The sequence below is a fragment of the Bicyclus anynana genome, chromosome 16, assembly GCF_947172395.1.
Source record: "Bicyclus anynana chromosome 16, ilBicAnyn1.1, whole genome shotgun sequence".
In the NCBI taxonomy this organism is placed as follows: Eukaryota; Metazoa; Arthropoda; class Insecta; order Lepidoptera; family Nymphalidae; genus Bicyclus; species Bicyclus anynana.
This window is the reverse complement of record NC_069098.1, coordinates 14,637,131-14,661,407: the sequence shown is the minus strand read 5'-3', so window position 1 is coordinate 14,661,407 and position 24,277 is coordinate 14,637,131. Positions and strand designations below refer to the sequence as shown.

The 24,277-nt window shown below is 37.4% G+C and overlaps 2 protein-coding genes across 9 annotated transcripts in view; both read left to right on the top strand.

Annotated features, from left to right (window-relative positions):
* Positions 1-14,886, top strand: part of LOC112055890 (protein PALS1) — a 185,514-nt gene extending 170,628 nt beyond the window's left edge. For all 8 annotated transcript variants that reach the window (XM_052886067.1, XM_052886066.1, XM_052886073.1 and 5 more), the window contains 12 exons: positions 163-349; positions 1,850-2,073; positions 2,885-3,055; positions 3,752-3,857; positions 4,526-4,623; positions 5,209-5,413; positions 6,395-6,527; positions 6,878-7,041; positions 7,654-7,818; positions 8,257-8,388; positions 8,939-9,120; positions 9,737-14,886. In XM_052886067.1, the coding sequence (XP_052742027.1) occupies positions 163-349; positions 1,850-2,073; positions 2,885-3,055; positions 3,752-3,857; positions 4,526-4,623; positions 5,209-5,413; positions 6,395-6,527; positions 6,878-7,041; positions 7,654-7,818; positions 8,257-8,388; positions 8,939-9,120; positions 9,737-9,919 (1,950 nt within the window). In that variant the 3' untranslated portion in view covers positions 9,920-14,886. The remainder of the gene's footprint in view (positions 1-162; positions 350-1,849; positions 2,074-2,884; positions 3,056-3,751; positions 3,858-4,525; positions 4,624-5,208; positions 5,414-6,394; positions 6,528-6,877; positions 7,042-7,653; positions 7,819-8,256; positions 8,389-8,938; positions 9,121-9,736) is intronic.
* Positions 14,887-17,821: 2,935 nt separating this feature from the next.
* Positions 17,822-24,277, top strand: part of LOC112055891 (breast cancer metastasis-suppressor 1-like protein) — a 108,307-nt gene continuing 101,851 nt past the window's right edge. The window contains exons 1-3 of the mRNA XM_052886095.1: positions 17,822-18,155; positions 19,307-19,457; positions 20,581-20,674. Coding sequence (XP_052742055.1) covers positions 17,954-18,155; positions 19,307-19,457; positions 20,581-20,674 — 447 coding nt within the window. The 5' untranslated portion in view covers positions 17,822-17,953. The remainder of the gene's footprint in view (positions 18,156-19,306; positions 19,458-20,580; positions 20,675-24,277) is intronic.

Sequence of the window (24,277 nt, the reverse complement as noted above, 5' to 3'; positions counted from 1 at the left end):
ACGCGTTGTGCGTTTTAAGTCTCCTCCTATACAGCTCCTATAGAATCCCTGTCGGAGCCAGTAGAGATTATACCGTAACTATAATAAGTTTATTCTTATTTGCAGACAACTTAGTTACATTTAACATTTATAATTTATTCAGCTCTTCTCTCTCTTCTCCAGGAACAACTCCGTCAACGCAAGGAAGCGGAGGAACGCATCGCTGCCCAGAATGAGTTCCTCAGGAACTCCCTCCGGAACTCCTCCAAGCTGCAAGTGCTGGCTAATGAGCCTTCCAGCACCGCCTTCGTCAACGACGCTTACGAAGAGGACGTTAGCGATGAAGCTTCTCATCTCTACGCGCTTATTGGTGAGTTATTATCATCACCACCATCGTCGCTATCATCATGATCATCATACCACGAACTGATCCTCCGCTGGGTCTAATCATAATCATCACCGTCTGCAGAAAACGGCTCTGAAATGCTGTGAAGTTGTAATTTTAATATTTTCTATTTTATGAAGTTGGCTGTTGGTTTATTTAGAAAATATAGCGAATGCCACGCGGTTTCACCCGCGTACTTCTCGCCCCAGTGCGTATACATGGTTAAAATATAGCCTATAAGACTCTCAAATAACATACGTGGTTTTCTATTAGTAAAAAAAATACCAAGTCGGTTTAGTTGATCCAGAGATTAGCCCTATGACCTCATAAACTTTACCTCTTTATAATAAGTACTTATAGACGCCAAAGAGTTTATAGATGTACGTTGTTTGTCGGGATACCTTATGATAAATTTACAACTTTGACATACCAATATCCATTCTTAACGTTAGAGTTATTTTTAGATTGGGAAAACGGAAGCTGGAAGGGCATTCCCGACGAATTGTTTAATCGATTGATAGTGGTTATTGGCCTTCAGTCGAACTCTGTGGCCTGTGATACATTGTAGAAGCACACGAGCTATTATTATCCGATCGAGTTCCTGTCCCGTGAGACGGAACTAACTCGCTGCTCCGCTTGCCTCGGGGTTGGGCTTGGTAATTGGGTTATGTCACAGAACTCATCGCCAGAAATACTTGGTTATACCTTTGTCTGTTGCCAAGCAGCTTTGCTTTGTGAACACGGACTGATATTCCGAGACTCCCCTTCATTTAATTTTGACTACTATTAAAGTCTCGTCTTCCTCAATATATACTCTGTACAGAGCACAGTATCTAGAACTAGCAAATGCTTTATACCTTATGCCTTATGCGACTTCGTCCGCCTTTAGTCCTACTCAATCGGGCCATCTCGCAAAGTCCGTTCTTAGCGGACATCCTATAAATTATCTCCATACGCCATACGTTTGCTCTAATGTAATCAATTCTGGTCTCCGTGGTGCAGTGGTATATGCGGTGGGTTAACAAGACGTAGATCAGGACCTCCGTCGACTCGAGCCCTGGATGGGCCGATTGAGGTATTCTTAATTCGTCCAGGTTTAGCTGGTGAGAAGCTTCAGCCGTGGCTAGTTACCACCCTACTGACAAAGACGAACTCGTACCACCTATCGATTTAGCGTTTTGGTATGATTTCGTGTGGAAACCGAAAGTGGTGTGGATTTTAATCCTACTCCTAACAAGTTAGCCCGCTTCCATCTTAGATTGCATCATCAGCAGCTTATAATTCAATTGCTATTTATGGAATTGCTTAGAGCTTCCCGTCTAGGGGGGGCAACCCTTTCATCCGCGCGTTTAAATTGATACAACGTTCTACGATAGGTGGGCCACAGGGGAATATTGCTTAGGGCATCTAGGTACCTTAATCAGGCACTGATCAACACTATCATGACGTGAGATTGTAGCCAAGGGCTAACTTGTCGTGTTCCAGACTACCAGGAGGTGGTGGCGGCGCTGTCGCGCGTGCAGAAGGCGCTGGCGGCGGGCGGCGAGGGTGCGCTGGCGGCGCGCGTTGGCGGCGCGGCGGGCGCGCTGCTGTGTCCCGCGCTGCGCACCGCGCTCGCCACGCGCGCCGCCGTGCTCACCGCCAGCGCGCACCGCCGCCCCGGCCTAGCGCCGCCCGTCGCGCACCGCGCCACCGACCGGCTCAAGGATGTAAGTATCTACCCACGTGCCGCACGCCACATTTCATACCATTCGTCCTGCCCACCGCTCCTCCGTTAGCTCGGCGGTCAACTTCGGCAAGCTACGGGAGTACGCGCATCGGTGTCACGCGAGGCGGAGCGCTCTGGACCGTTGACCACCGGTCGAAGGTGATGCACGGACCGCGGCGGGCAAGCGGATCTCAACGTCGTGTGTCGTCCAGCCCCAGAAGGGGGAGAGTGAGTATCAAGGGACAAGGAACGAAAAGAGAAAATAACTTGTAGGGAGTCAAGAAGGCGTCGAACACGCAAAGAGCAAATACCGGGTTCGCCCTCCCTCGATTCGGCCCAAATTACCGAGAGGTAGAAAGGGCCATGGGAGGTGGTGGGTTGTCCCTGCCCACCGCTCCTCGTTTTGTTGGTGTGTTGTTGCCTTTTATCTCCACACAGTGTGTGGACATAAAAGGCAACATTGCGTATCCTATCAAGAGAATCCAATAAAACACTAGTCGCAAATTTATCCGCTTATTCCTGACTTCATTCAATCTAAGACGAACAATCTGACATACCCAAATGTTATGTATAGAGCGATCATAGCAACTGACGATGCCTTTACCTGCTACTGCGGCAGGACGACATGCAGTATCAGTAAAGCGTGTTAATATAATCAAAAGTACAATCAACTGTAAGTCTCTCAAAATGAAAGTTCCATCAAAATCCAGCGATTTCAGAGATAATAAACCTGAATAAACAACTAAAAGGAATGTCTAATTTAAAATAATAAACAGATTTCATTTAATTTCTTAATTTTTTTTTACTTCCAGTGCATAGATGTACTAGGGTCGCATACGGCGGCAGGAGGTGAGACGTCGGCGCTGGCGGCGGAGCTGCTATCAGTACTGGGCGGGCTGGAGCTGGAGAGCCTCATCCAGGCGCACGACCAGGCGGCCGCGCTGCTCGACCCCGTCTGCTTCACGAGAGGGAAGAGAACTAAGGTGAGACCCACCATCTGTTACAGCTTGCAGATAGATGTACTAGGGTCGCATATGACCTACGGTACTTACATGATAGAAGCAAGTCGACAGAATTACTACGAGTATATACGGCCTATAGAAAGCTCAGAATAAATTCAGAGGGCTATTCTATAACGATGGTTTCCATAACGCGCAAGTGCGAGTTTCGAGTTCACCTCTATCTCTCTCTGTCTAAGTTAATAACTCTAAAAAGAGAAAGATAGAGGTGAAACAACATCGCTATGTTCTATCTATTGTAGCACTCTACAATAGATAGAACGAGCTACGCTTGGAACTGTTATACTTAGAACAAACTCTTTAGGTTTTTTTTAAGATTATTAATGTTCTTATCTATATAGAATAATCAACATTTGATAAAAGGTTACTGATTTTTATCAGCGATTGATATAATTGATTATAATCGGATTTATTACGTGATTCATCGTTATCATTATCAGGCTAATTTAAAGGCCCACTACAAGGCTAGGCGTCTTTCTTGATATATAGAAGTCAACAACAATTTTTTCTTCTGTGGATCTCTTAATTTGTGATACTACCACGAAAAGATTCACCAAACAAGCTTGCTCCGTATCCCGCTGAACGACCCTAAGGCTTATTAAGCCTGAGGCCCATAGCTAAAATATTGATAAAAATCAATTATAACTATTTATTTTCCAGACTGGCCTCAACAACTACAAAGACGACAAATACCCGACACACTCGCCCGACGACCCGAGCGAAAATATTAAAATTATTAAAATAGAAAAAACTAATGAACCACTCGGTAAGTCTCTCAACATTTTTAAAAAATTAACTGCAAAAGTAACCAGTAGGAATATTCTTTAACGATATTTATATTAATTGACTTTAAAATCATCTCTATCTGTCTCTATCTATAGCAATGATGTTAGACAAAGAGAGATAGTGACAAAATCTAGGACTCACGCTATCGAGTTCTAAAAATATCATTACATTAGTAATTTTCATCTTAGGGCCGATAATCTAAAATCTTTTCCTGAAAATGTAATGAAAATCCACACTCCTTTCGGTTTCAACACAGCATCGTTTATCCATGTAAATGGTGACTTGATTTTCATTCCGGATAAACGCATTTAAATGAGGTCCTGTTAATTGAGATTTTATTGTAATTAAAACAGCCACCTGACGCTCACTTGTGACTAGGAACATGATACCTCATATTATCCCCAAGAAATTAAAAAAATAGGTGCGCTTCACACTAGGATGATTTAGGGTTATTTTTTGAAATTAAGCAACCTCCCAAAGTCATTACAGTCCAGACTCTATAGTTGTCTACCACATTTTCTGGTCAGCTCATGGTATCATAGATGATAGGAGCATGTTGACAAACTTTAAAGTTTTATAAAATTACGAAGTTCACAGTTCACACGCTCTTACAGACCATAACTTTCAATGGTGCTCTGTCATTCGCAGGTGCTACAGTAAGAAACGAAGGAGAAGCGGTCATCATCGGAAGGATAGTCAGAGGCGGCGTGGCGGAGAAGTCAGGCCTTCTACACGAAGGCGACGAGGTACATAACTACGAGTATTAATACGAAGCTAAAAATATTTTAGTCTAACCAATTTTGGTTGTGAGTAATATAATAATGATAATTTAGGGAACATTAAAAACTGCATATATTTTATGAATTTATCAATATTTTGTATAATACTGTCGGAGACGGATTGACAGCTGAAGAGAATGTGTAAGGCAAAACACAATTATTCAAAAAGAAACTAGTAAAGAATGTTAGTAATAAACCCTCGAGTGGAGAGAGTAACCTTGAGTGAAGTCCCGGTCTGTGACCGATGGGATGTAGGGCTAAGGACGTCCTGTAAAACTAGATAATACAGAGCAGCCCTGGACACCCTTTCTAATATACAACTAAGCCAAATAATGTAGCTGAACGCATTTTCTCTAACTACATTCTCCCAACTATTACAATATTTAGATGAATTAACAAGTTACTTGTAGCGTCGCAAGCCGAACGTATAGACCTTGATCTTGCCTCTACCGCTCGTTTATTATTGGCTTACACGGAATGGGTCACTTTTCGTGCGTGTAGCCGGCGTTCATCGAGTTATAAGACGTTATAACGTCAACAATGTTGTTGCAGCTTTTGGAGGTGAACGGCGTGAGCATGCGCGGCAAGTCCGTGCACGAGGTGTGCCAGGTGCTGGGCGGGCTGGCGGGCACGCTCAGCGTGGTGCTGGCGCCGCGCGGCCGGCCCCGCGCGCCGCCCGCGCATCGCGTGCTGCATGTGCGCGCGCACTTCGACTACGACCCCGAGGACGACGTGTACATACCGTGCCGGGAGCTCGGTGAGTGTTCTTGTACTATGAGAACATCAACTGCCAGAAGTGACCGTTCACTTTTGCATAAGCTTGCTCGAAGTTATAGATATTGATCAACACCAGCGGAGAGGTTGCCCTTTCCTGCTATAAGAAAGAAAGAAAGAAAGAAAAGTTTATTCAGAATACATATCATACAATGAAAAGAGAGAAAAAAAAAACAATAAATTAAATACATTGCAACTTGCATGATGTGATCCTAAAAGGGTCTCCACTCAGCATATTGCAGTGTCCGTGGGGACACCGCGCTGATCTTCCGTGGTCTTCTTTCCTATAACGGAAAATGTTTTTGTCATTTACTTATCACTGACTAAAAATATATACAATAAGCTTACAACTGATGGCATATTCTTTGATCTTTCCTCAGCTTTTGACACCATGTCAGTTTCCAAGTTACTTGACAAATTATCGGCATAAGAGGGCTTGCCTTGGCGAAAGTTATCTTTCAGTTCGCTTTAAATCTGTTCATATCGTCAATTTCACCAGTCAATCACTTTTACCTTTGGAGTACCTTAGGGGAGAGTCCTTGATCCAACATTATTCTTAATTTACGTAAATTACCTTTCTTTTTAAACAATAAGATTTAACAATCTTTTAGCATTAAATAAATAGTGAATCGAAATCACGTGACTTAAGAATTAGTAACAAATCGTGTATGTCTACTAAAGTTACTAAAAGTTATGAAGCCTACGTTAGCCCTGAATAATAAATTAGAGCACCTTACGAGTATTTAGAGATACGCAATATTTAGCTCATGTATTCGACGATCATTTGTATAGAAGTAGGTACTTTGCAAAATTTCTGTGACTTGCAATGCAATGCAGATAAACACATTTTTGTGTAGGTGTGAACCGATTGATGAATCATACATATCAATATATGTATGATTCATCAATCGAATGTTAACTAATCTTGAATAATAATAATTAATTTGTTGCTTATTTGTTTCAGGTATTAGTTTCCAAAAAGGCGACGTGTTACACGTGATCAGTCGAGAGGACCCCAACTGGTGGCAAGCCTTTCGGGAAGGAGAGGAGGACCAGACCCTCGCCGGGCTCATACCCAGCCAGGCGTTCCAACATCAGTGAGTTTCATTACAATTTTCCTTTAGATTTTGTGACTTACTATCGCACGTTAAAACAGTTAAGCTGTGTCAATTTTCTATTGTAATACCTACCCACTCTACACTCACAACACTACACTTTACAATTGTAAAAATATCGTTCGCGCCCCGTACTATACGCAAGCCCTTTGAAGCGGGACAAAATACCGACACCGACAGAGCATTGACGCGAAACCTGAACTTGAATGCCGTGAACAGACGTTCATGGCTATAGCTGTTACATATAGCCGTTAACGGCGTGTACTGTCAGTCTACACTCACACAAAAGTTCGTATACATTAAGTTTTTAATTAATTGAAATATATTTGCAGGCGCGAGTCCATGAAGCTGTCGCTAGCGGGCGAGGCGGGCGAGGGCGAGCGGCGCGCGCGCAAGGGCGCCACGCTGCTGTGCGCGGGCCGCGTGCGTCGCCGCAAGCCGCGCAAGCCCACCAGCGAGGCCGGCTACCCGATATATGCGGCGTCTGCGCCTGACGGTGAGAGATGGAGTTGTCGCTGGCGGGCGAAGGGAAATGAACTGATTTTTGCAGCGAAGCTTCTAAACGGGCTGCTCGCATATAGACGTTTGTTGCGCGGACACTTTATCCGCGCTGAGCGTCAGATAAAACACGAAAGCGTCATGCTTAGCACCGTTACACGATGTATACAGGTATAAAGAATGGCCGCTGATGCTCACGCGTAGTCTGCTTCCCCACCTCATTGTACGTGGCCTTCTAGCTTGTGTGCTTCGCTTCTTTCGGACATCCCTAAACGGCAGTATTTATTTTTGCTGTTGCTGTGGGAACGTCGGGAAAACAAATAACTTGCTACTCCAGACTATAATGTATCTCTGTACCAAATGCACACACTGTCTATTTAGCATATACAATAAGCAGTTTTAAAAAAGTAAATGAAAAAGGTCACTCAACACGAAATCTCGAAGATGAAATTAGGCAGAGTGCTAGTAGTTAGTAGACGTTCGCTTAGAACGGATTTTGCGCGAGGGCCAGATTACGGAGGTCTAAGGCCAGACGAAGTCACATCCGCTAGTGAAATGATAAGTGGGTTAACAAAGTCCTAAAACTTGAATTATCTCTAACTGTTACCAGATTACGAGCAAGACGAGATCCTGACATACGAGGAGGTAGCGCTGTACTACCCGCGCGCGTCCAGCAAGCGGCCCATCGTGCTCATCGGCCCGCCCAACATCGGGCGCCACGAGCTGCGCCAGCGCCTCATGGAGGACAGCTCCCGGTTCGCCGCCGCCGTGCCTCGTGAGTGACAGCAATACTTTTCTTTTAATCATCAGATGAAGGTGGGACCTGTCAGCAGAGGCAAAGTTTCACTGACTACGGGAGTTCACACACCAATGGTAAAAAAACATGAAATCGCGGGGGGTAGTCGAATGTTAGTGTGACATTACCAGAGGAGGGAAAATGTCAAGAGAAACAAAAACAATTTGACAGGGAGTCAAGTCAAAGGACTCGGGAAGTGTGGCTAAAGCAAGTACCTACCGCTAAACTTGTTATTTAGACGTGAAGTCAGTTCATACCGATGTCAGTCCTTTTCTGTCTGAAATTCTGCACACCCCAATATCTATAAAACGTCTGACATATCTATACTGTGCGGACAAACGATGTGACTCATCCCATCAACAATACACGTTTGTGAAGACTTTGACCTGCCATAAGTTGAACTTCTCGATATTTCAGACACGTCTCGAGCGAGGAAAGACCACGAAGCAGCCGGGCAAGACTACCACTTTATATCGCGCGCGCAATTCGAAGCAGATATACTCAATAGGAAATTCGTCGAACATGGAGAGTACGAGAAAGCTTATTACGGTATGTGTTATAGCCTAGCCACGCCCTAACTTAATAATAATAGATATTATAGCAACTTTTACATACAAACATAGATAGGTATCAGATACACAACTAAAAATTATAATTATTAATTCGCTTTGTAATATCATCAGGGATGCGGTTTCGCTATTTGACACTCGTCGATCATTACTCCCAATAACACACATTATTCGAATTTAAACTGTATATTTATAGGATGCCAAAACTAATTGTACTTATTCATCACTAACAATGGAGTTGCCATGGAAACGAATGATGTCACAGCGCTGTATCTTTACGAAATTTACGCAAATACAGGACGTGGATTTTAACAATGCTAAGGTGGATTTTGCTGGATTGATACTTATTCCAAAATTTCTTCTATTTCACGCCCTTAAATATTTTATTCCACCTATCCCATTATCTCGAGCCTAGTCAATCAAGTCCTCTTTTTCCGCTCCCCGATGACGAAGAAATACACAATCAACGAAAAAGCGTGAGTTAATAAATTGTTGATGACATATAAGTAATATGTCACTGGCCATTCCAGGCACTTCCCTGGAGGCGATCCGCGAGGTGGTGAACTCGGGCAAGATCTGCGTGCTGAACCTGCACCCGCAGTCGCTGAAGATCCTGCGCGGCTCCGACCTCAAGCCCTACACCGTGTTCGTGGCGCCGCCCAGCCTCGAGAAGCTGCGCCAGAAGAAGATCAGGAACGGGGAGGCTTTCAAGGTTACTATCTTATATTTATAAAGTAGTTAGTTGATCTCTATAGCTAAGTTTGAGGATCATAAGAAGACTCAGAATGACTTAGCAGGGGATGAACCGAGCTGTTCTCAGAGTATATAAGCTAAATGATCGAACCAAAGTTTAGGAGATCCCTGTTTGAAAAGTTAGGCATATAACTCTCTCAACGACTGTGAAGCTGAAATAACAATGGATGGGGCGAAGGTATGAGTAAAAGTTTTTGTATGACGCTTGAAACAAATGCCGTAGGTTGAAAGGCGGCATGGGACATCACATTGTTATTTGTTTCTAGGGTACCCTACGAGTATTTCTCTGTAATAAATTCACTTAACATTATAGTACGCCTTCCTTACATTAACTACATACATACTATTATCATAAGATGATATACATATTCGTCCAATAGCGGTGAAATTAAACATATCGCTCTTTCTCCTCTAGTTCCCATAGGACAATAGAGATAACGATAATATGTAGGGCAAACTTGGATAATAATGATCTCGTGGTGCACATCCTACACCGACAAGTTAACCATCCGTTTACTGATATGATTGTAAAAGATATTTTAGAGATATATTAATTTTAGATGAACTCCTTACAGGAAGAAGAGCTGAAAGAGATAATAGCGACCGCGAGGGACATGGAGCTGCGATGGGGCCACTTGTTCGACATGATCATCATCAACAACGACACGCAGCGCGCCTACCACCAGCTGCTCAACGAGATCAACAGCCTGGAGCGCGAGCCGCAGTGGGTGCCCGCGCACTGGCTCAAGCAGACCTAGCGGACACTCCCCACGGCTGCATCCATCGCAGCTCAGAGACTGAACCCCCTCCACGCTCGCCAACAATACCTTCCATGTAACGTGACAGATTACATTGAACCTGATGTGATACGTGACGCGAGTTGCTCGGTAACGTTCGCGCGTGTAATGTTGCTATTCGAAATGTTCACGCAAATGGTTTTACATTTGCTGTTATACTTTATTGACGCTTGGAATGTTGAAAGGGACTATGGTTTCGTTGGTTTGATACGGAATTTTAATGGGAGAACTCGTAGAGGCAGTGTTAATGGTCGTCATCGTGGCGCGGTAGAGGAAAATATAGAATTTAGTGATGTGTTCTCAAATTTTAATGGTGATTATCACGAGGCCGGTTGTAGACACACTTCTGTTGCATGATGTTTAGTTTTGTAGTTAGTCAGTGTTTCGATGAGGAAGATTATATGCAAGCTTGTTCACAGGACGCGCTATGTGTTTGTTTCGTGACAAAGAAAAATGATGTTTTATACAAATATATAATAGTACAAACAGATCTTATGATTTATTCTAAAATAAATAAATTAATCTTGGGGTTTTAAACCATGAGCTTATTTGTGTAAACCCAAAGTCAGTTTGGTTTAGTAATTTAGCTATCTTGGAATTTATTTTAAAAAAAAACTCTGTAAACAAATATAATTTATTATAGTATATAAAAAATCAGGCGCAGCAGTAAATCGTGTAAGTAGAGCAGAGGATGTGACGCGCTCCCTTGCACATACATGTCTGTAGTGATGTACAACACTCATTCAACAATGATATCGACAAATAATATTGATAAAAATTCCGTTGAACGTAGTCAAACATTATCTAAAACTGTGTCTTCTGCAAGATTTTGTTCAGAATATAGTAATTAAAACATATAATATAACTAATTTATTACTGTAGGGAAACGAATATATAGTGCCTTTTGGAAACTTCTATCACTGTAATAATCTTCCTCATGGAAATCTTAAATCACTTGAGTATTATTAAACGAACACTCCCATTATGTGGTAATAGATGAATTTTAATAAATTATAAACTACATTTTATTAACTGAATATATTTGTTAATATATAATTTTAACAAATTACCTACTTCAAAAATCAATATATCCATAGATTTTGCTTAATTTTATCAAAAAGTTATATAATTTTTTTTTATCAATTTCGATATGAATCATATAAATAAGCAATTGAAATCTCTTTTTAATTATTTTAATAGTTTCACAATAAATGTAATCACAGTTAAATGAACGAAATATACTCATGTACTTAACTTTTCAAGAATAATAATTATTCTTAAGGAATTTTATCAAAATATTAACTTAAATAATCTTATACAAGTTATTAATTACGACAAAGTTTTATATTACTCATTTCATTATTTTCAATATCGCATTATAAAAATACAATTTTATATTTAAACGTATGCCGAATGAATTTTACAATTGTTACAAATTTTATATGTACAACTAATTTTTTAATATGTCAAGCATATTTTATTTAATTATGTATTTAAACAAATTGAAATTAATATTATGTAATCTATTTTTTACTTACATAAAGACCACATTAAATTGTAATTTAATTTTGTTAGGAAAAAGCTGTGAAAACAAGACTCTTTACCTACTTCTTAAACATATATTTTTTTTATAAAAGTGTACTTAATTATTACAATATTATTCAAATAATACTATACTGTTACTATATAGCTATATCGGATCATAAGAAAACAAATTACAGTCTATATTCACTACTAATTTTTGTGACCTGACCAGGAAAATAAAACACCTCGCCATGTTGCGTAAATAAAATGAACTTATTTCTTCTAATAACACACTTAACACAGACTACTACAAAACACGCGTAGCTCTCTCACACCAGGTTTTTACATTTCTGGTCAGGCTATAATAAATAATCCGGTCCTATTTATATTTTACATTATTTATTTATTTGTTTAGATACATCACTACACTAACAATAAATTGAATGGAATTATTTATAATACTACAACTAATAATTACTAATAAGTACTTAAGGGAACTATTTAATAACTACGAAAGAATAAAAACAATAAAATCTTCTTTAATTGCCAAAACTTTTTACAGTAGTTATATAAATAGGGATTTTTCCAAAAATTTCTCCATTAGCTAGCATTGTCGTGGGTTTCTTAAAAAGAGATAGTCTAAGAGCTGGTGGCAATATCTGACGATCTAAGTTCAAAAATTGCCAAAGTTATTAGATCTGCTATAGTTCTCGTTTTAGTTGAAACCTTATAAGTTATGCCATTGGAATTGCAATGCGATTTGCGGCAAAGTTTCAAGGAGTCATAAAAAGTTGCACATTATAGCAATTTTGATATATTATTATTTACATTATTGCAATTAAAAATACGCACTACAAATACCGAAATTTAAATTTACTAGGTAAGTTATTATTTATATAGCAAAACGCACGGTAATACGCATGACAGTTCACCATGATATAAACACAAAAATTACTTCAAAAAGTGCGCAGTTGCATGCAACAAACCTACACAGTGTTATTAAAAATCAAGGTAAAAGAAATATTCTTTAATTTTTTATCTACGAGTATGGTTCTTTTATTTTAAAACGTCATCATACCTCCTAAAAATGCCGCCAGCTCTTCGACTAAATCTACGGTAGGTATTCTAATTGATAATAAAAGAAACAAAATATTCTAAAACCAGCTGTAATAGTAAGTAGAAGCAATATTTAATGTCCAAAATAAGTACGGGTGACCATAAATTAAATACAACATATCTAAAGTCCTGTGTACAGCCATTTCAATAGGCCACTTTTAAGAGTTCCGTGGACGTTTTTGCGAAATATTAGGTTTCAAAGCGCTATTGTTGTCCCTTCGATTTTTTTTGCTATTCCCAAACACTTTACGTTAAGTAAGTGTGTAGTTAATAATACGTGGAAGGTATTAATTTATCAATTTTAATCATTTATGTAATTAAGGTTTTCAATGAACAGACACTTTCTACCTTACTTTTTAAGTATGAAAAACATTATAAACGTCAGAAAGACACCACATAGTAGTCTATTGAAATGGATTTTTACGATAATTTATAAAATATTCCTATTAAAAACGAAAGTTTTTCCTTACGAAAATTGAAACTCTCCTTTTTGTCAAATTTACCATTTTTAATGTATCTACCTTTAGATCAATAGCGACTTTTATATACGAACATTTAAAATTACCGCTTTCGACAGAGAAAACACTGATTAACACCATTAGAATGTCTTTTTTGTAACTTGGCAAAGCTTAACACGTATGAAAAAACAGGACATGGATATATCCCTTCGCTATGCGCGATGCCTTATTCCAGTCACATACAATCAAATATACCGGTAAGTCTGTAGCGCGCTTAAGGATATGGGCAGTAAAAAATATCGATATATGGTTTCGATAATTATTTCACTGCTCACAACCCTAAGAATAAACCTGCAGAATAAACGTACGGTGTACTGTGTATAGCTGGCCTTACTATTTGGTTTACTAATCGTAAGACGCGCTCCACATTCACAGCACATCGTTCTCCGATCTGTATCGGACGTCGGTATTCTGCCCTCTTCAAATGGTGAATTCACGTCGTCAACGCTGTGAGTGTTGAGCGCGTCTAACGAATACGATCCTTCTGCTATTGACTGGTGTACATAAATTTTGATCATCGATATTAAGATATAGCACACATAAGTACAACACTTACTGTATACCTCGTTTTCGTTAGGATCAGTATTCGGAGGTACCTCCCGAAATAAAAAAAATTTAAAGTGTGCAATCTACGGGTACGTCTACAAAACAATACTGTCAATAATTGTTTTCACAGTTACAAATATAAACTGCCAGTAGTGACAATGAAAGATTCTAATAAGTATGAATATTTTTATAACACAAGTCATTTTATATGTATAGAGAGATACTTATAACAAGGATGATTGAAACGACTTATGGTTAGGGTTTAATATTATATATAGATAGTATTTTATTGGTGTTCGGAGTTTTTGAAATAACTCATGTTGAAGCCTTTTACATTTTTAATGTGGGACTGCGTAATTTTCCCCAAAAGTGTTGCCAAGTTATAATGAGTAGACAACTTAGACTGCAAATGGTTGAACCAATTAATTCCAAATGGACTTTTAAAAGTTAGCATCAAGCATGCATTTAAAACTTAGTCTCTTTACATTTACCTTGTATGTAAGTAGATAGAGTTGTGCATTCCAAATGTTTAGTGCCAAATAAAATGAAATTACCACACGAATACAATGTGGTACACTCACGTTATTCATTTTTAATAATCACAATTTTTAAATTTTAATATTATAATTAATTAATATTTTATATTGTGTACTTTGTAATCCTATGTTAAATTTCTTAAATGGTGTGCTGATTTTGAGGTGTCGTGTTGTAAAAGTTTTTTGAATATTGATCAAAAAATAAATATTTTGTATTGTGTAAGTTGTTTGAGTACCTATTATTGTATGTTATGTAATCTGTGGAGGTGCTAAAATGTGTGAACTGGTTTTGTTGTGTGAGACTGTTATGTTTATTTGTGGCCTGTTATCTCAAATAAAATTAAAAACGCGATAATTTTGTATGAGATTATAGATCATTACCGATTTTCAACTGTTCAGTCTGCTCCTCTGTCATTCTAGATGTTTTTAATGTAGACGGAAAATACTTGAAACTCGTAGTATTGCAATGTACGATGTTCAAGTATTTTTATTGTCAAATTTAGTTTTAAATGTGGAATTGTTCAAACTTCACAGTATTGATATTATTATTATATAATATAATTTATACATAATCCTGTAAATAAAATATATTGACAACTGAATGATAAAATATTATAAATACCATGTTAATAGTGAACAATTTAATGTAAATAATAGAGTACCTATTAAATTTAATATCAGATACAAAGTTTGTTTTATTGTCTAATTCCGAATTGTGAAAAGCACTGTCAATTAAGTAGAAGCGCTATCTAAAGCCTGGCCAAAAACGTAAACCCTCGGCATGACGCGGAAAAAGGTACTACGACGATTAAACTAGTGCCACTAATCCATGTGTTGTACTTACGCAATGATATTAATAATTAAAAGGTCGTTGGTTGTACGTACATTTTTTTGTCAGTCAGGCTATAAATAAAAGATATTCCCTAATAATACATTCCTACATAACTACAAGTTAAGACCAAGAGACAAGCTTTGCCATAACGGATTAAAAGTATTCTGAGATGAGATATATATGCTTCATATCCAAAACTCTTTTGAATTTTAATTTTGATACACCATCAGTATGTAGAGTTAGGCAGAATAAGACAGAATTCTAATTAATGAGATGGCAACTTAGAAACCTTGCCTACTTTTGCTACCTATGGTTTAAACTTACAGTTGGTAAAGTAGGAACCTGCACTTCATAGATGAGTATAATATGCAATGAATGCCTAGTTGCATAATTATTCGTACGTATATAACTCATCTATATATATACTTATAATAAAACTGTTACAGGTCAAATTCTGTACATTGAAGATATTTTGAAATTTTTTGTTGGAGGGTATTATGTACAATAATCGATACTAAGACCAAAAATATTTATTTTTTAATTAATTTTTTATCCGTCTGTCTGTCCGTGTTTTAGTTGACCGAGCATCACGCTGAAACAACTAAATGAATTCAAATGAAATAAGCCACAATTTGAGACCATAACACGAAGAATGTTATAGGATAGGACCTATTTTTTAAGACCGCCCCTGTGCATATTTCGTCAAATTCCGTTTCCAGCGAAAGTGATTGAATACATAAGTATTTAAATGAAAATGCTTTTGAAAAAAATAGTAGGAAAAATTTTCAATAGATGCAAGGTAAAATTTTGAGGTTTTCCTGGTTGCGGTGGTGTTCTTCACATTAAGAAATATTGAAAAGTGTATTTTCCAATACTTTAATAACATGGCATGTCCACAATTGGTGCAATATTATAAATAAAATATTGAAATGGGATATCCAACAAAAATACCTATGTGTCCAAAATGGCTGATGTACATAATTAATCTGCCTACGAAAAATATAAAAAGCTTATACTCCGAAATAAAAGCGTTTAATAGTAGATTGTTATACAAGGGGCTAAAAAAACCCATTATATACGAGGTATTTTTAGGGCCCGAGACGTAAGGCGAGGGCCGCCTAAATAGAAACCGAGTTTATAATGGGTTTAGCCCCACGTGTTACACTCTGCTTTTCACTACGATTGCGAGAAAATAAAATAGTTTAGTACAATAGTCAATGATTTATTTTAATTGTAAATTAAATGTACAAAGTCTACAATTTTGGATATTAAGGGAGATGCTTTTACCCGGTAACACAATTTCCGACTACTATGAGTATGTGAGATAAACGTGGGGGTAATAGTTTAAAAACTCCTTTCGTAAGTGAATCCATTCGTTGTTATTTTCTCCACTTTACCTAGGTAGGTATTTAAGTAAATGCGTCTCGACTTTGATGGTAACAGATCGAAAATTTCATCCATCTCCAAATTAGGATAACCATTCTCACTAGATGAAGACAACAATAACAATTAATGTTGAAAAATATGTAAGTTACGGTCACAAATTTACAATTAATTTCTTAAAAAAAATCAAGTGTGTATTATTCACGCCAATTGGTTTTTTTTAAATTCTCGCTTTTTAATTTTATTTTTTTCACATGAGAAAAAGGCAAAGGTATTACCGTAAAGGATGTCCCATGTCTTCAAATCTCGCAACTCAATAAAAATTAAATAAAAAAATGACGCATTCCACAGACAAGAACGCTGCATTTTAATCCAATTTAAAGTTTTTTATTTATTTTTCGAAACAATCAGGGCCTTACCTATAATGATTCTATTTTCGAATAAAACCTCCTCTGTTTTATAGTAGGCTAGTACTCGTAACAGACAAGAATTAAATAAACAAAATTACTTTAGCCCATAGAGGCTAAAATGCTTGTTTAGCCCCGCTGTGGAGTGGTAATATGACAATGTTTTTGAGCAAGAGTAGTGAAAAATAAATTTGTTTGATTTTTAATTAAGGTTACTAAATAAAATAAATGAGATCCATTATCGTTATCGATATATCAGTTAGGGACATCACTAAAGTATCGATAACGAATGACTGCAGTAGGAAAGCACTAGCTGCAAGGCTACACCAGCGCCAAAACGACACAATTGGTAAACTGTATGAAAAACCCCACCGCCAGTGTCCTATCTGTTACGTAGTAACTAATAACTAATCTGTAGACCTAAAATGAAGATGAAGTAAGCTTCACAGCCACACAATGATACTCATTACTCGCGCTGCCTCTCGCAATCGCGCAGTCGCGATGTAGCTCAAACTCCAAACAATAATATCTCTACGTTTTTAATGCCCTGTCTCTGTTATCTTTTCTACTCGTGCAGTCATGCTAATAATCGCGACGCCCCGTACTTACGCTACGGACGTTACTTTGACTTGCGCTCGCGCAAACACACAGCGCAAACAAAATAGGGAGCGGTGGGCAGGACGAGCGTTATTAACAGTAACTAATATCAGCTAATCTGTGGTCATTAAATACTTCCCTGCCTATTACTATTATAGGTAGGTACCTAGTACTGTATTCACAAACAAAACAATAATTTAAATTAAATATGAAAACGCATGTTTTATTGTATAAGTGTATGATTTTTTAAAGACGGGCGATTTCAATCTCTACTTTCATTAGCCAAACTCTAAACATCTTGATACTTATAGACAAGGAGTTTGTATATTCTATTTCTGTGGTTTCGTATTTATCTGTGGTTAAAATACGTTTTGACAGCAGACATTAGCCTTTTGTCACTGTCAATGTCATTTGACGTTTATGTTTTTATTCGGATTCGGGGGAACTGGGTCGAACACCAATTTCTTTGATTTTCTTGTTAATTTTCATTATAGAACATTAAAAACATAAAAATTCTCAACTTCCAACGAAGCAAGATGCCGTCGATGAAAGTGGAAGGCGATAGTGATGGAGATGGAGACATGTCGGGTGGTGATACGGAGAGATCCGGGGGCTCTTCCAGGGGCCCTGACCGCGACTCCAGCGCGGAAGAAGCCGATGAACCAGACTCTGACGATTCCTCTGAGATGGACGAGAGTGAATGCGAACGACGGAGGAACGAATGCTTGGACCATTTAGGTTAGTAGCTACGAAATAGGTTATGTTTACCAAACAATTCTGCGACTGGTCTACGCGACTTTGAACCTTATAGTTTTATTTTTGTTTGAAATGATTTATAATTATTTTTGTATGATTATTTTTGGAATTCAACCTATAATTATGCATTTTTTAAACTTGTTACTTTTTATAACATTTTCATTTTACAACAGCCAAAGTTATCATTTACAACTGTGTTAAGTTTGCATAAAAAAAATTGTATGATTTATCTAACTCCTTTTGTGTTAATTAACAATCTGCATTTGATTTCACAGTTTACACAGTATATATTTAGAAGATGTTGTGTCCCTATTAACCAATTATTCTCTGATTTGATTCTCATATAAAATATTTTTCCAGGAAAAGTTAGCACTTAACTAAAATTTTCCCTAGTGTTAAGTCAGAATGCTTTATTTATTTTCATTTTATTTATTTTAAGATATGATAGTACTTATACTTTATTTTATTAAGAAAATAGGACATGGTACTGGCATGTTGTGCAAGTATTAATGTATTACTCTATCAGATACAATGGTTTTCAATATTATGTCCATGTGTCAAATATGTGAAAACCTAATCTACCTACTAACCTACTAGTACATCATATACAGTGGAGTGCGCTCATAGATGCTAAAATGTGCAGTTTATCCTGAAACCAATTACCTGTATTATAGTATGAATTTTATGTATAGTGCATACCTTAGTTAATAAAAAAAAAATAATGCACACCATTGGTCATATTAATATCTGTATTAAATACCTAAATTAGTTTTTAATGTTTTTGTAAAATATTCTCACTTTGAGTTTTAATCAAGTTTAGTATAATTTGTGACATTATACGACATTGTCAGTCGGCATTTGCCATGTAAGGAAGTCGTGTGACCTCATTATCGACAAGTATTAATTGTTAAAAGTGAAGTTCACAACAATAAAAATATAAGTATTTTGTTTTGTAACATTATTAGTTTTGCAAGCAATGTTTGCTTTAATACGATTTTGCATACGCTAAGCATGTTAGTTCATAAGTTGATTTTTTTGTATGTATAAAAATTTGTAAAAGTCGCTAGCAAACTTAATAAATAAATAAATAAATTATCTCTAATATACTGAAATGTCTGTCTCAATGATTCCAGCAAACCTTGAGAGGCAGTTCACAGTTCTGCGTGAACAGTTGTACAATGAGAGAATGAAGCATGTTGAGTACCAGCTCTCCGAAGTTCGTGGTGGAAGATCCCAGGAGTACCTCGGGCCGCTACACCGACTGCAAGATAATATGAGAGTCAGGTGAGGTTCCAATACCAGTGATCACAATAATCTATACAACTATTATAAAGAGAAAAGATTTGATTGTTTGTTTGCATTGAATAGGCTCTGAAACTACTGAACTGAAAAAATCTTTCACTGGTGGGAAGCTATTCTACTTCTAAGTATTATAGGCTATATTTTATCCCTATATTCGTACGGGAATGGGAACCGGGTGAAATTGCGTGATGTCTGTTAGTAATATTATAAAAGAGAGAGGTTTGTTTATGTTGTTGTTTGTTACTCCTTCACACCATTACTACTGGACCAATTCAGCTAAAATTTGGAATGTAGATTGAATGTTACTTGGAATAATACATAGAATACTTTTTATCTCATTATCAGAGGAATTTGTAAAAGCAGTGTTTCACTTGACAAGATTTGTTGGTGTCCATTATTAAAAAATAAAACTATTAGTTTTGTATGAGCGTTTTAATTTTTTTTATAATTTAACAATATTACAAATATCTTTTTTATATTTTGTGGCTTATGTTTAAACTAACATGTAATGAAAAATGTCACATTGAATGTATGAATTATGATAAAAGATTTTGAATTGATTTTTAAATATTATAATCTCATTTATTTTACAAACAGTCTGACAATCGTTTTTTTATGTAATAATTAGTCAATATTGACCTATTCACCTGAATGTCTCACAAAAATCAATATATTCAAACCTAGTCATCATCCCCATTATCTGACAAGGTTACCACTTGATTTAAAATATAATTCTTTACTAGTGGATGCCCGCGACTTCGTCCGCGTGAAACTCGGTGTATAGTTTCAACTACCCTACCCTACCCTACCTTACACCACACTACCCTACCCCTTAATTTTTAAATTTTTTTCTGTCATAAGAACCTTCCCCTGACAATAACAAACACATAAAAGTAAAGATAGTGAAATTGGTCCAGCAGTTTACGTGTGATGGCGTGACCAAGAGATATATGGATTCATTTTATATACATACATATATAGATTTGTTCTGCAAAATCAGCTCTTATAATATTGTAATAGCTCTTCTCAAAATATTAGCTCTTCTTGAAAAAAAAAAATGTTTAAAAAAGGCCTTTTAACTAAAATAATTTAATGTTGTGTTTAGGATCGAAGTGGCTGGTATCCTGAAGCAGATGAGAATCGAGAACATCAAGCACAAGTATGAGGCGGAAGAGCAAGCTGCTCATCAGCACTTCAGGGTAAGTGCTAATTTTATATAAGCGGCTAAAGTTTCTGTTTGTCGCCGTAAATTCGGACCTTATTGATTGCATGTGTAACCGTACTAGCCAATAGTGAAGTTGTCAAGTTAAATAAGTCCAAGAGAAGCTCAATCCCTAACGTTGAATTTGCTCTGAATTTGGGATTTCATTGAATATTGGACTATATTTAAAGGCTTTCAGGTATAATTTTCTTTTCCAATAATTCTAAAACTGTCAAAGCAAAATTGGCCAGTTTTAAAGTAAAATTTTCTACATGATTGTGCGTCCTTTTATTTTATGAGATCAATGAAAAAAACAAAAAAACATTATGTTCATTGTAATCATTCGATTAGTATTCAATAGAGGGCGCATATCGCGCGTGTATTGGAACGGAATGATCATAGATGGCGCTACAGTAATTTATAACAGTTGAATGTACTGAACGGTATGACATCGCGTGTTGTACATTTAGTACACCAAAGTTATAATAGATGGCGCTACCAGTACTATCAAAGCATTTTATTTAGGTAGATATTTATTGAATAAAAGGAAAAATGTATTATTTTTAGTGAATCATGTAAAAGACCACTCAATGTTTGATTTTATGTACATATACTTAATATTTTTTTTATATTACTTATTGATATATGTTGTCCGATTTGCCTCTGATCTATGTTTCGGATCGGTTTCATATTACCTATATAGTGCTAAATTCAGTACTATAAGGTGATATAAATACGAAATTATCTTCGTAAAAGTGTAGGTACATTAACCAGGAGTATTCCAGCAAACAATGAGAAGCTAAAGGTAAGTACCTACTAACGTACTTACTCGTATATACTTCTTAAAGTACATAATGGTATCAACCTATCATAGGTGAAAAGTTACACATTTTTAGTCGTGGTACAGCTTTATAGAGCTTATTTCTGCCGCCAAAAAGCATTGCTGGTTTCCGATGTGAAGGTAGCCGGTGTTATTACAGGCCTTTAAGGCTTAGCCTATGTCTACGTCTCAGAATTATGTATAGGAATTAGGATGGATGGATGGATGGATGGATTGTAGGACGAGTTTCTTGATTGCTCTGCAAAGAGTTATTCTGTTTATAGGTATTTACAAAGGCGTAGCAGCGTCGTATCAGTCATATCGACTAACTGACGCCGCGCGGTTTTCCTGCGTGGTTCCCGTTCCCGTAGGAATACGGGGATAATATATAGCCTATAGCCTTCTTCAATAAATGGGCTATCTAACACTGAAAGAATTTTTCAAATCGGACCAGTAGTTCCTGAGATTAGCGCGTTCAACCAAACAAACTCTTCAGCTTTATATATTGCTACTACTACTATAGACTATAGATAAGGGGACCCCCGGACTACAAGTGCCCCTTACGTATGAAAGCAAAAGGTAGGTAATCCGCAATCGCTATTTATTCCCTGGTTAATTGTGCGCCCATAATTTGGAAATGTCCTCCATGGGTTAGTTCACTGTCATATTTATTTTAAGCGAGCATTTTTATTTCTTTTGTGAGAAATCTTTACCCTTCATTTGGTCCACTAATATTGATACAGCCTCCAAGGCACGCTACGCCACAAGGTATTTGCTTACTATCAGGTGGACAATGGACTTCTTTTTTATAGAAACCGTAAGGGGTGTGGATTTTCATCCTCAAGTTAGCCCGCTTTCATCTTAAGATTGCACCATCACTTACCATCAGGTGTGATTGTAGTCAAGGGCTAACTTGTAAAGAATTAAAAAAAATGCTTCGTCCGTGAATTACAACTATTCGTATAATAAAACACGCAAGTGCCACTAACATGCGACCAAGTAAAGAGAAATAGACAAAATGTCGTCCAATGGCGGCGGAGCGGTCTCCCATCTCTTTCGTACCTACGCAATTAAAGAGATATTTCCGGTGGCACCGCTGTTCACGAGTTTATCTCGCAAGTCGCCGTAGCGCCACAGGAGAGATTCTGAAAAGAGTGTGAGCGAAAAGAACTCTTGTGCCAAAACTTACAAAATAAGCTCATACCACTTGTTACTGTAACTCCAGAACGCACGAAACGATTTCCACGGTTTTGCATTCGTTGGAAAGGTCTCGGGCTCCATGAGGTTTATAGCAAAGAAAATTCAGGAAAAGGTAGGGTAGGGTAGGGTAGGGTAAGGTAGGGGGTAGGGTAGGGGTAGTTGAAAGTTTACATCGAGTTTCACGCTGACGAAGTCGCGGGCGTCCGCAAGTTGTATATAAATTAGGAGTATGCTAATTGTAGAGCGATTTTCTAAAATTATCAGGATCTCTGCGATCATTACTTTTAGAGCTACAGGGATTGAAAGTTTCAGATTGGCGGCACTGCCACGGAAACCTGAAAAAAGCACCATACAAAATGGCACGAATTAATGACGTCGTTGATTCGCTGATCGTTAGATTTGTATGGGCTTTTAAACAAAATTACAAATTTCTTTGGTATTTGTGCGTTTTGACATGTTTATGTATGTAGTTCATAAATTAAAACATGTCACGGTAAATGAAGGAAGCTAAAAATGTATGAATTTTCATCTATTACGATAAAATCGAATCGAATTTTAGTAGAAATTGAAATTTTATCATCATCATTATCAACCCATATACGGTTCACTGCTAAGCTAAGCTCGAGTCTCCTTTCTAAATGAGAGGGGTTAGGCCAATAGTCGACCACGCTGGCCCAATGCGGATTGACAGACTTCACACACGTAGAGAATTAGGAAATTCTCAGGTATGCAGGTTTCCTCACGATGTTTTCCTTTACCGTTTCAGACACGTGATATTTAATTTCTTAAAATGCACACAACTGAAAATTTGGAGGTGCATGCCCCGGACCGGATTCGAATTCACACCCTGGAGGCAGAGGTTTTATGGCACTGGGCCATTACGGCTCTGACTTCTGAATTTTATGCTACGAACATAAGTTAAATATACTACGACTATACAATGTGTACAAAGTATATATTTTTAAAATATGAAAATATTTAATTATAGTGTTTTTATTTATTTATTATATTAGTTATTATTATTTAGTGGATATTCACAGGATATTTAGATTATTTATGTTTAGGTTGCCTGGAAGAGATCACTATTAGTGATAAGGTCGCCTTTTGCCTAAAAATTTATGTGTTCTTTTGTTATTTTCTTTTTTGTGCAATAAAGTTATTATAAAAATAAATAAATAGACTATAGTTAAGTTAGGTACTAACACATCAACCACTATTGCCAATCTACTGTTGCGCGTGTTTGATGCTGCGTTGATGTCTTTTTTTAGGCGTCGCCATCTTTGCGATGATTCAATCGAGAGTCTGCGATAGCCAGACATCCCTTATTTTAGCACGGCTGAATGTTTGTCATAGCTACACTGAGAAAAAAATCCTGGTGCGCCATACTTAAAACGTAACAAATAAGACATTAAATATTACGTGTCTCAAACGGTGAAGGAAAACATCCAAAGGAAACCTGCATACTTACCTGAGTATTTTCTTAATTCTCTACGTGTGGGAAGTCTGTCAATCAGCATTGAGCCAGCGTGGTGGACTATTGGCCTAACCCTCATTCAGAGAGGAGACTTGAGCTCAGCAGTG